The sequence below is a fragment of the Pinus tabuliformis genome, chromosome 2_1 (genome assembly GCF_031772625.1).
Source record: "Pinus tabuliformis cultivar Carrire ecotype Pingquan chromosome 2_1, CPIR1, whole genome shotgun sequence".
Taxonomy (NCBI): domain Eukaryota; kingdom Viridiplantae; phylum Streptophyta; class Pinopsida; order Pinales; family Pinaceae; genus Pinus; species Pinus tabuliformis.
In genome coordinates, this window is record NC_142299.1 from 948777385 (window position 1) to 948790120 (window position 12736).

At 36.3% G+C, this 12736-nt stretch overlaps 1 protein-coding gene across 1 annotated transcript; it reads right to left on the reverse strand.

The window, feature by feature from the left end:
* Nucleotides 1-8813: 8813 nt before the first annotated feature.
* LOC149203785 (ethylene-response factor C3-like) lies at nucleotides 8814-9659 on the reverse strand. Its single transcript, XM_089400249.1, has one exon. It carries the CDS (start codon nucleotides 9602-9604, stop codon nucleotides 8858-8860), a length of 747 nt encoding a protein of 248 aa, XP_089256375.1. The 5' UTR covers nucleotides 9605-9659; the 3' UTR covers nucleotides 8814-8857.
* Between the last annotated feature and the right edge of the window lie 3077 nt (nucleotides 9660-12736).

The following is a 12736-nucleotide window of genomic DNA, read 5'->3' on the forward strand; positions in this document are numbered from 1 at the left end:
TAGGTTTCAGGGTGAAGCATGGAGGGTACAAAATAGCTGATTGGATTTGGCTCATTACCAAAGTGGAGAAAAGAGTCAATGTCTGGTACAACAGATATCTCTCTAGGGCTGGGAGACTCACGCTTATTAAATCTGTTATTGAAGCAACACCAGTGTATTGGATGTCACTGGCTTGGATACCGAGAGGGATTCTTTCCAGGCTACAGAAAATCTGCTGCAGATTCTTATGGAAAGGAAACAGGCAAGGAAACCTCTTTGCATGGGTAAAATGGGACTCCATCGCGAGACCAAAAAAATGGGGTGGCTGGGGGATAAAGAGACTGGATCTATTTGCAAATGCACTGGCAGCCAAGCTGGGCTGGCAACTCCTCACTTCATACAGCCTCTGGACGAAGGTAGTCATGGAGAAATACATCGCTCCAGATAGTATTTACAGCTGGGTATGCAGGGAACAGAGAGGAAGTGGTAGGCATTCAATAATATGGAAAGCGGTCATAAACTCCCTACCCCTAATCCGAGAAGGCATCACCTGGAGGATCAGACAAGGCAGCTCTGTTCGAGTCGGTATTGATCCATGGATCGGCTGCGGGAATATGCACAATCTCCCAGCACAGCTCCTAATCCACCTCAGAAATCAGGGAGTCACGCATATTTCTCATATTGCAGACCAGGCAAACTCCACTTTTCTCCAACAGGCCTGGAGGACATGCGGAGACCTTCACATTCCTAATCAGTGGAGACAAATATGGGAGAATTACATAGAGGCGCTCTCACAAGCACAGGTTAGAATCACAGAGGAAGAGGACGAAATTGTCTGGGCCCTAGCAAAAAGTGGTTCATACACCCCGAAAGAAGGATACCTACAGCTCATGCAGCCACTGAAACCAGACAATATGCTACAATGGTGGAAATCTATCTGGCATCTAAAAGCTGCACCCAGAACTCGCCTCCTTATGTGGGCAATTCTCTTCAACAAGATACCTACAGGAGCAAATCTAAAAAAGCAGTCCTTCCATGGACCTTTCTGGTGCCACTTATGCAAAATGAACGACGAAGATACTGAACACCTCTTCCTCTCATGTCCGGTTGTCAAAGAACAGTGGACTCTCATTACTACAATGTCTCCCTCTATTCAGCTATGGCAGGGTCACTCTTTAAGTGATGCCTGGGAAAACTGGCAGGCTCGTCACAAAGGAAAAGACAAGAATATCCCCCTCCTGATGTGCTGGTCCATCTGGACAGCAAGGAACAGAGCCATTTTTTACCAAAAGTCTCCTCTCTGGCCTGCCATTATAGCACACCTCTTTGCAGACCTAGCTCTCATTCCTGAAGATCCTCCACCTGCCCCCCATAGGACCATCACCCCGGAGCTTATAGATAAATCCTATCCCTGGGCCTATTTTGATGGCTCAGCCCAAGAGACGGGTTGTGGGGGGGGAGCCCTACTCTACCTGAGAGACAGCCACTACTTCATGCTGCAAATTCACCTGGGGAGGGGCACAAACAACTATGCTGAGCTTATCACTGCAAAACACCTCATCACATTTGCACATGAAAAAGGCTGCACAAAACTTCAATTGTTTGGAGATTCACAGATTGTCTGCAATTGGCTTACAAGGAAATCAACATGTTCTGTTTTCTCTTTGAGACACATTCTGGAAGAGGCACTCAGACTAACAGATGCTTTTGAAAAATTTGAATGTCGACATATCTACAGGGAGCGCAACACTCGGGCGGACTACCTATCCAAGCAAGCAGCGCAGAGGGAAGAAGCGGACTGGCTAATACAAGATGACCTGGATGGAACCTACTTTCAGCACTACCATCGACCTTTTGTTGATCATCAGGCACAAAGGGATACTCAGAACTGAAAGGGGTCCCATTATGCACAAACAGATGCTCTTTTTTGTTTTTTTTTTTCATTTACATGCTATTTAGATAAAACTGATAAAATGGACAGCAAACTCTATATTTTTTGTGTCTCCTTAAATGGGAGGCAGAACTCATGGTTGCACAGCAAACACAGTTTACATGTTATCTCTATTTTCTGTTTCCTATTATAGACAGAAGCTTTATGGACAGACACCTCTCCGAACTCCCTGCGTGGACCAACAGTTCGGAGAGTGCATGGTATTTTTCATATGATCATATCTCTGTATCTTTTCTAGTTTTTCCTTTTTGGAACTCAGGACAGTCTCCTACAGAACTCTCTGAGAGACACACTGTCTCAGTATGAATATGCACAGCATCTACAGAATGTAATTTCAAATGACTAATAGAAATTACGACTTTTTCCACGGGAAAAAAAATATATATATATATATATATATATATATATATATATATATATATATATATATCATAGGTTGAGAAAGATATTATTATTTTTTTTAATATAAAAAGTAATTTAATAATTTATTTATTAATAATCAAATATATATATATAATTAAAAAAGTAATTTAATAATTTATTTATTAATAATCAAATATATATATATATATATAATTAAAAAAGTAATTTAATAATATATTTATTAATAAATTAATAAATAATATAAGGTTAGTTTAAAAAGGTAATTTATTTATTTAATAAAATTATTTATTGCTAATATTATATATATTATAATATTAGGATGTTTAAAAAAAATTTAAAAAAAATAAAAATAATAATAATAATAATAATAATAATAATAATAAAAAATGGAGGGGGCAGAAAAATCGACTAAGAAGAGAGTGCTGGAATCCAGCACCTACTGATTTTCCAACCATCATCTCTATTGAGATTGCTCGGCCTCTTCTCAATCTCAATAGCTTCCCTCAATTTACGATGGTGAAACTGAGCAACTTTGGCAACAACCTTGGCCTCCTCAATACACACCTGATGCTTGGTCTGTTCCACATGCTCTGCTAATGCTGAAGACTTGGATCTCCCATGTCTTAGGTCGGCTACATGTTCGCAGATTCTTTGATGGATGGAGCGTCCTGTTTCCCCAATATAGGGGGTCCCACAAGAACAAGGGATCAAGTAGACACCCTTCATGTCCTTAGGGTTAACGGGATCTTTCACAGCTCAGAGGGAATTGCGAATGGTGTTGAGGGGCCTAAAGGTTGAGGGAATATCATACCTTTTAAGGATCCGAGCAATCTTGTCCGTGGTTCCTTGAACATAGGGAAGGTGGACACCTAGACGACGCTCTTTTGGCTCTTTCTTAATTAATGCGTTTTTTGAGGCTTTCTGGAAAGCCTTCTGACCCAGGTGTCTGCTATATCCATTCTCCACAAAGACATTAAGGAGATGGGATCTCTCCTTATCAAAGCTCTCACAATCGGAGATCCTAAGGGCACGAGTAGCGAGGGTGTTAAGAACACCCAACTTTTGAGCAGGGAAATGATGGGAATCAGCATGAAGATACTGCTCAGTATGCGTTTTCTTACGGAACACAGAGTGGGAGAGAAAGCCATCCTTATTCCGAGATAAAAGAATATCCAGGAAAGGGAGGCAACCATTGACCTCTTTTTTCATGGTGAACTTGATGGCTGAGAATCGATTGTTGAGGTGATTAAAGAAATGATCCAGCTCCTCAGGGCCATGGGGCCAGATGACATTAGTGTCATCCACATACCTTTCTCAAAGCTTAGGAAGAAGACGAGCTGAGGATAAAGCTTTGGCTTCGAAATCTTCCATAAAAAGATTTGCCACAATAGGGGAAATAGGGGAACCCATGGCAACACCACAAGTCTGCTCAAAGAATTCACCCTCGAAATAGAAGAACGTGGAAGTGAGACAGATCTCCACCAGATGCGCAGTATCGAGATCTGTTAGGCGATAGATCACTTCCAAGGCCTCCTTTATAGGGATGCAAGTATAAAGGGAGACCACATCAAAGATGACGAGAATGTCCTCAGGGCTAAGCTTAATATCCTTCAGCTCCTTAATGAAGGAAGCAGAGTCTTTCACGAAGGACACAGTGCGGCCAACCAAGGGCTTAAGCTTAAGGGCAAGGAACTTAGCCAGAAGATAGGTCGGATCGCCAATGGTGTTGACGATAGGCCTCAGAGGGGCCCCTATGAGGCTTATCGTCAACACCATTGGCTGTCCGACCTATCTTCTGGCTAAGTTCCTTGCCCTTAAGCTTAAGCCCTTGGTTGGCCGCACTGAGTCCTTCGTGAAAGACTCTGCTTCCTTCATTAAGGAGCTGAAGGATATTAAGCTTAGCCCTGAGGACATTCTCGTCAGCTTTGATGTGGTCTCCCTTTATACTTGCATCCCTATAAAGGAGGCCTTGGAAGTGATCTATCGCCTAACAGATCCCGATACCGCGCATCTGGTGGAGATCTATCTCACTTCCACGTTCTTCTGTTTCGAGGGTGAATTCTTTGAGCAGACTTGTGGTGTTGCCATGGGTTCCCCTCTTTCCCCTATTGTGGCAAATCTTTTTATGGAATATTTCGAAGCCAAAGCTTTATCCTCAGCTCGTCTTCTTCCTAAGCTTTGGAAAAGGTATGTGGATGACACTAATGTCATCTGGCCCCATGGCCCTGAGGAGCTGGATCGTTTCTTTAATCACCTCAACAGCCGATCCTCGACCATCAAGTTCACCATGGAAAAAGAGGTCAATGGTTGCCTCCCTTTCCTGGATATTCTTTTATCTCGGAATAAGGATGGCTTTCTCTCCCACTCTATGTTTCGTAAGAAAACGCATACTGAGCAGTATCTTCATGCCGATTCCCATCATTTCCCTGCTCAAAAGTTGGGTGTTCTTAACACCCTCGCTACTCGTGCCCTTAGGATCTCTGATTGTGAGAGCTTTGATAAGGAGAGATCCCATCTCCTTAATGTCTTTGTGGAGAATGGATATAGCAGACGCCTGGGTCAGAAGGCTTTCCAGAAAGCCTCAAAAAACGCATTAATTAAGAAAGAGCCAAAAGAGCGTCGTCTAGGTGTCCACCTTCCCTATGTTCAAGGAACCACGGACAAGATTGCTCGGATCCTTAAAAGGTATGATATTCCCTCAACCTTTAGGCCCCTCAACACCATTCGCAATTCCCTCCGATCTGTGAAAGATCCCGTTAACCCTAAGGACATGAAGGGTGTCTACTTGATCCCTTGTTCTTGTGGGACCCCTATATTGGGGAAACATGACGCTCCATCCATCAAAGGATCTGCGAACATGCAGCCGACCTACGACATGGGAGATCCAAGTCTTCAGCATTAGTAGAGCATGTGGAAAAGACCAAGCATCAGGTGTGTATTGAGGAGGCCAAGGTTGTTGCCAAAGTTGCTCAGTTTCACCATCGTAAATTGAGGGAAGCTATTGAGATTGAGAAGAGGCCGAGCAATCTCAATAGAGATGATGGTTGGAAAATGAGTAGGTGTTGGATTCCAACACTCTCTTCTTAGTCGATTTTTCTGCCCCCTCCAATTTTATTATTATTATTTTTTTTTTTTTTTTTTTTTTAAGCATCCTAATATTATAATATATAATATTAGCAATAAATAATTTTATTAAATAACTAAATTACCTTTTTAAACTAACCATACATTATTTATTTTAACTTAATTTATTAATTAATTTTTTATTTTTTTATATATAAATTATATATATATATTTGATTATTAATAAATATATTAATAAATTACTTTTTTAAATTATATATATATATATATATATATATATATATATATTTGATTATTAATAAATAAATTAATAAATTACTTTTTATATTAAAAAAATAAATTAATATCTTTCTCAACTTATGATTAATTTATTTAAATATATATAATTTTAATAATAATTATTAAATAATTTAAATAAACAAATAAATTATCTTTTTAATCTAATCATTAATCCTAACTTTTACCTTAATAACCTAATATTATAACTTTAATTATAATATATATATATATATATATATATATATATATATATATATATATATATATATATATATAATTGTTAATAAATAAGTTAAATATATAAATAATTACATCTTTAACCTTAAAATTATTTTATTTATATATTTTAACTAATTTCCATAAAAATAAACAAACCATTAAATTATTATTGAATAAAAATACTAGTCAACCTAATATTATGATTTTAATTAAATATATATATATATATATATATATATATATATATATATATATATTAAATAATTTGAATAAATAAATAAATTATCGTTTCAAACCGACCATTGAAATTATTAATCCTAACTTTTATCTTAATAACCTAATATTATATATATTTAAATAAATAAATAAATTCCCTTTTAAAACCAATCATTTTGCCTAATTTAACTTATTTCCATAAGAAAAATAATAATAATAATAATATTTAATTAATAAATAAGAATTAGACCTGGGTCCTAAGGTCAAAATTAGCCGTTAGTCAATTTAGCCGTTGGAGACTCTGCTCAGACTATTTATCATGCTAATCTGGATCTGTTTCTTCAACTTATCCTGACGATGAACCACACTAGTTGGATGAACCACACTAGTTGGTTCGAAACGCGTAGACAAATGTATGTCTACATGTGATTTAAGCCGAAGTTATTCTTTCAAATATTATGGTTCACAGAAGCCTCAATTCAACTAAAAACAAAATTACAATATAAAAAATTGTATTTAAAAAATATTAACATTTAACACCTACACATCTATCCTATATAAGGCTGTAGAGCGTCCTCTTAGCGCAATAAAAAATTAAATATCATATTTTACCTACACATTATGATTTTTTTTAATTTCTTATATATATAATCAAGAATATTATGGAGTGAAATCAATCACTTTGACTTTACTTCTAAAATCTAGAATACTTATATGTGTATGTGCACCCACACATGTATATGTGGTATTTATCACCTCAATGTAATAAACTTAATGTAATAAACTTAAAACATGATTGTGAAAAAATATTACTTCCAAAATCTACCATACTTATGTGTATGTGCACCCACACATGTGTAAGTGGTATTTTATCACTTAAATATAATAAACTTTAAAAATAATTGAGGAAAAAATGTCATTGATAATACTATCTAAAGTTTCACTCAATTTTTTTAATATATATTATAAAAATAAAATATTATTAAATATTTTACCAATTTCCAACCTGGTAATGTGAAGAAATATTTAAAAAATTTAAATTAAATTTTTCCTCAATAAATATGAATATATTTATATTTATATTGCACTTTTTAAATAATTAGTAAGTTAGTATACATGTATTTTAACTAATAGATGAACTGGTTTTTTTAAGACACATTTTTGGTTAATTTGAATCAAAATTAGGCACAGATTTTTAAAATTTTGATTTTAATTGATTAATCTATAAAAGTTGAGTGCTCACAATTTTTCTAGGATAGATGCTGAATCAGTTTATATATTCAAAAATATATTTTAAATAACAAAAAAATACAATCTTACTTGAAATTATAATACTATTTCATTTATAAATTAAATTGTGTAATTAATATATCTTGACATCATATTATTTCTAATTACAACTTTTTTTATATTTATAATTTTTAGGAAAATATACTCTTTCCTTTGCTAATTTTTTTTTATAGCATTAAGTTTCTAATAATAATCCCTTGTTATATTTCTGATTCAAAAAAAAAAATATATCCTTTCAATTACTATTTTTTAATATAATTTATTTATAATGAAAATATTAAATACAATCACTCTGGTTATTTATAATTTCTGAATAAAATATACAACTTCAATTCCTTACTTGTATAAATTAAAATACCAAAATTTAAAATTAAATATATAATTTTAATTTTATTTATTATTTCCTAAAATATAATTAAATTTTGTTTATTAAAAAAAAGATAACCTTGTCTTGAGGATTGTTAAGCTTTTTCAAACTCTGTAAAAAACATCACCACCCTTCTCAAATCTTAAACCCATGTTGCATCAACATGCTGTCCCAGTGGATTAGCTTGGTGCTATTTTGTTTATTGGATTACAGGGCATGTTTTCATGCAATTCAATGCAGAAAGGCCGATCGTCATTTGATTCTGTTGGTTAAATTATTTTATTGTGATTTTTTGAGGTTTTTTTGGTTAGATTTTTAGTTTAATTTTCTAAAATATGGTAAGAATTTATTGAAATTATTAATTTGATGGGTAATCTCTGCACATTTTGCATATTCATTTTGCACATTCTGTTAAATCCATGTATACATTAAAAAAATCAATTTAAATAACACAAATAAAAAATTCAGTTCAATTTTTTCAGCCAAATAAAATTAAATACCCAAAAATCCAAAAAATCATCTTTCTCTACCATTGGCTTCAGTATGATCTTTACCATTCGCTTCAGTACGATTCATTTGGGTGTTACGTCATATAGCACTGGTTCCCACTGTTAGTTAAGTTTGAGTATTAATTATGATTAAATCGTTGAAATTTTATGGATAAATTTAGTTAAGTAAATATCAAGGATTTTAGTTCCAATGGTTCCAGCGATATGGGTTTAAGCTTTAATAGAAATTACAGATTCTCCATAAAATATTTGGTTTTCCAGTGGTATGGGTTCAAGGCCTTTACGGATTTTCTATAAATTATTTGGTTTTTCAGTGGTATGGGTTGGGTTCACGTGGTCTTTGACAAATTTATAACATAATTTATAGCATTTATGAAATTGTTTGAGATTTCTCTCAATTTTTTTTGTTATATTAATAAAGATTACGGGAATTCTGTTCTGTTTAAAGAAATTTAAGAGACGTTACGGATTCTCTAAAAAAAAATAATTTGAACATAGCATAGTTACAGTGAAAGGATTAGAAAATGACAATACATAGCAAAAGCCCCATAACAGGGAATAAGTATATGGACATGGAAATCACCAACAGACAAACTCTTCTTCATGTACAGCAGTAGCAGAGGATGGTGATGATGAAGAACAGCTTAATAAAAGCAGTTTCTCCAGGTAGTCAGCGCCCAGGTCCTGTAGCTCCAACACTTCAGATGCGGGGCCGTTGCAGATTTGCCCAGCGTCCCACCCCGCGCGTTGCTCAATCTGCTCTGTGTCCAAGTTATGCCTCCGCCATTTCAAAGGCGGCTGCTCCTCCGGCTCGGTCGTCTCTATAAACCTCTTCCCATTTAGTCGGCGGCGGAATTTCTCATCATAAGGCGAACATAACCTGGAACCTTGCTCGCCCTGCGCTAAGGCTGCGGTGACGACATCAACCGGAAAATTCAACGAGGCGCGGTTGCCCCTCATTTTGAAAGCGGCCATGTCATATGCCAAGGCGGCTTCTTTCTCCGTATCGAACGTCCCCAGCCATCTCCTCACCCTCGAATCCCTGATTTCGGCGGCGAATTTCCCCCATGGCCGGCGGCGGACACCTCTGTAATGTTTACTGTAACGTTTCCTCTCCGCCGACTCTCTGTGTTCCTCTTCTCGCTTTTCCGCAGGCGCAGGGTGTTGCTTAAGGATTTCCTGCGGATGCCCTGAATCGTTATTTTCCATCAATAACATAAGCAGATCATGATCCTCTGAGTCGTTATTTTGCGTGAAGACTGAAAGCCAGTCCTCCTCCTTTAGCGAACACATGAACTCCGAAGATTCTGCAAACAAGGACTGCATTTTGCAACATTGCTTACGGTTCGCCGTCCAGGCGTGTATTTATTTAAATCTTTTACCATCAGTTAGTGGCACTGGAGTCAAAGAAACGAAGAGAAGAGCCCACTGATTGTATCGTCATTGCTGATGATGGGCAGTCAAAGATTCCACCAGTTCTTTCGTCATGGCTGATCATGGCCGATGTTTCTATTTTCTAGAAGGTACGGAGAAAGTGACCCGAACTAGAACGATGCCGCAGTGGAAATGGATCTCCCAGAATTACCACTCGAGTAGTCAATGCACGCGCTGCTAAAGGTACTCATGTTTCTTCTGACGTACGGTGTCTCTCGCAGCGTGTAAGTATCATTGGCAGAATATTCAGACACTTTTGATGTGAGCATTTCAGATGGGCCAGGCTTTAAATTTGTTTGGAAAATTATGGAAATTTGGGTTAGATTTTGCTAAAATTTAGTAATTTATTTTTATAAATTCAAGTTATATTTATTAAATTTTGAATTTTTTTTTTTAATAATAATAAATTCATTTTTATTCCATCTAATTTTTTGAAAACGAACCATTTTGACTCATCCATATTAATTTGAAAATTTGAAAATAAACCATTTTGAACCATCCACATTAATTTGTTGACACTTTTTGGTTGGCAAATATTTTATTTGGTGACTTTTTTTAAAGTGAGAAATGGAAATTCTTAGTGCTGGAGGAAATGCTAGGGAAGTTATGGAAATTCTGGTTATATTTAAACTTCAAAATTATAGTGGTTAAACTTCAAAATTTTAGGTGTTTTAGACGTTTTTGATGGCACTGAATCCATTTCCACCATCAAAAACACGATTCAAACACTATCTCTATAAGATTTTTTGAAATGCTTTTGCCCGAATTCTAACGACTTTTGACCATCGGAGCAATTCGTCCTCCTTCAGTTATTATTTTTCTAAATATCTTAAAAATAATTTAGAGAATTAAATTATTTTTGTTACCAAAAATAATAAAAAATCATGTTAAATTCTAAAAAACCAAAAAACAAAAATAACTTAACGACATATCCAAAAGTAAATTAACTCATCAAGCTATCAACTCCAACAACATATCATAGTATTTATTACTCTTCCACAAAACTTTTACACACTATCCTTATCCTTAATGGTCGATTATTTCATAACTCACAAAGGGACACGTACCACTTTTATTACAAGAAGGTTAATTTTGGTATCATCTTTTCCCTTTGGTTTTTTCCATTGAACCATGACAATGAACGAAAGGTAGGTAATACTGTTACGTAAAAATGCACATTTAAAGTTGTACTTTAAAATTCAAATAAGGGATAGTTAAATTTGATATTTTTTACTATTTGGTTATTTGTTTTTATATTTTTATTATATATATATATTTTTATAAAATAAAAATGGAAAATAATTATTTTATTGAAAAATATATATATATTTTTTTTCTAAGTAAAGGCTATTGCTATATTAAAGAAAAGAAAAATATGTACAGAGTTTAGATCTCGCGAGGAGGCCGAGGCCAGTCCTCACACTGAAGAAGCTAGACTATACTGTCTATCTGCTTTAACCGAGTCACAAAACATAGACCATAATCATGGTTTCTGGACATCAAAGAACCTAGACTCAAACTAACAAAGACACCATGGCTACTGGCAGGACAGAGCCATTTTACATCATTGACACTGAAACAAAAAGAGCATACTGCTGAAGCCTGAGACTTGCAGCAGTAGCTATATTGAGACCTTGGACTGAAATGGACACAAGAAAACAACACCATTTGTATTGACATGATTACAAAAAAGACAGAACAGAGCACCCGATAAGAACTAGGCTGGTTGGCTGGTCGAGGCCGTCTGCGTTCCATTGTCCTGGCTGGGCGAGTCGAGCCAGATGACCATCCCATCCTCATCCCGAAGCAACTCTCCCGGACCTGGCTGAGCCTGAGCGCTGAAGACCTCCATTTCCATATTCAAATTGGGCAGCTGCAGAATCTCTTGCACAGAGACGTCATTACCCGAGACCTCTTGAGGCGAAGCTTGCTGGACTAGGGCGGTTTGGGCTGGAGCTGCCTCAAAACGGTGGGTTCTGTAAACCAAACCGTTCATGTCGCCCAAAAGGATGTCGCTGTTGTGAACACTTGCAGGGGAATTAGAATTGTGCCTGCCAGGTTCTTCCTCGGTGATGAAAACCGTGAAAGTGACCACAACTTCTGGTCTGACCAGGCGGCTAGGGAACCTGAAGCGAAAAGTCTGGTAGGTGCCTTGAGGAAGAAGGCATTCCTGCTCTGAATCTTCCATCTCTGAAGAGGGTGGCGCCGCAGTTATGGGTGAAATTGGCTGCATATCTTCCATCTCTGAACCAACCCGGATACCAGATCTTCCTCCTCGCCTGGGAATTCCTCTGCTGCGCGGCATGGCGCTAAAGACCAGAGATCCCAAGCACTTGTCAAGCCCTCGAAAACTGGAAGCCGAGGTAACCTTTCTCCGATCGCGCAGAGCAACAATATGCCAGTTCTGTGCGAAAATTGATATGTGAATCCCAATATAATGCATAGCGTCCATACTCACCACGGGGGGAGGGCCTTTGGCTCTACTCCTGTTCTGCCTTGAGTCCTGAGTAGACATGCTCGGCTTGAATGTGGTGTCCCGTCTCCACTGCAGCAAACTGAATGCACTGACCTTGTGCATTAATTCCTCATACCTTATACCATCCTTTGCGTACCAGAGCTGGCGATCCGTCCTGCTCCCATGTGGCATGGCGTGTGCCATCTTTAATGTCTGGTGGAAGCACCCGCATCCGGGTGATTTTATTGAAAAATATTAAGTTAAAGTTTAATTTAAATATATGATTTATATAAACATGTTGAAACTAATGAATATGATTAAAATAGGGTATATATCAATTATCATTTACAAAATTCTGATTTTAAAGTTTTTAATAAAATGTTACACTATATATAATATTCTATTTATACATTTAACCATAGTGACTTAACAAAAACCAAAATTTACAAAGCATTAACGTGTTACATTAAACCATGAGGAAGTGGACTTGGGGCATACCTCATTTGTGCCTACCACCAAAGTTAACCTTAATTTAGCCTTGACCCCAAATTAGGCATGTGATCAGCCTT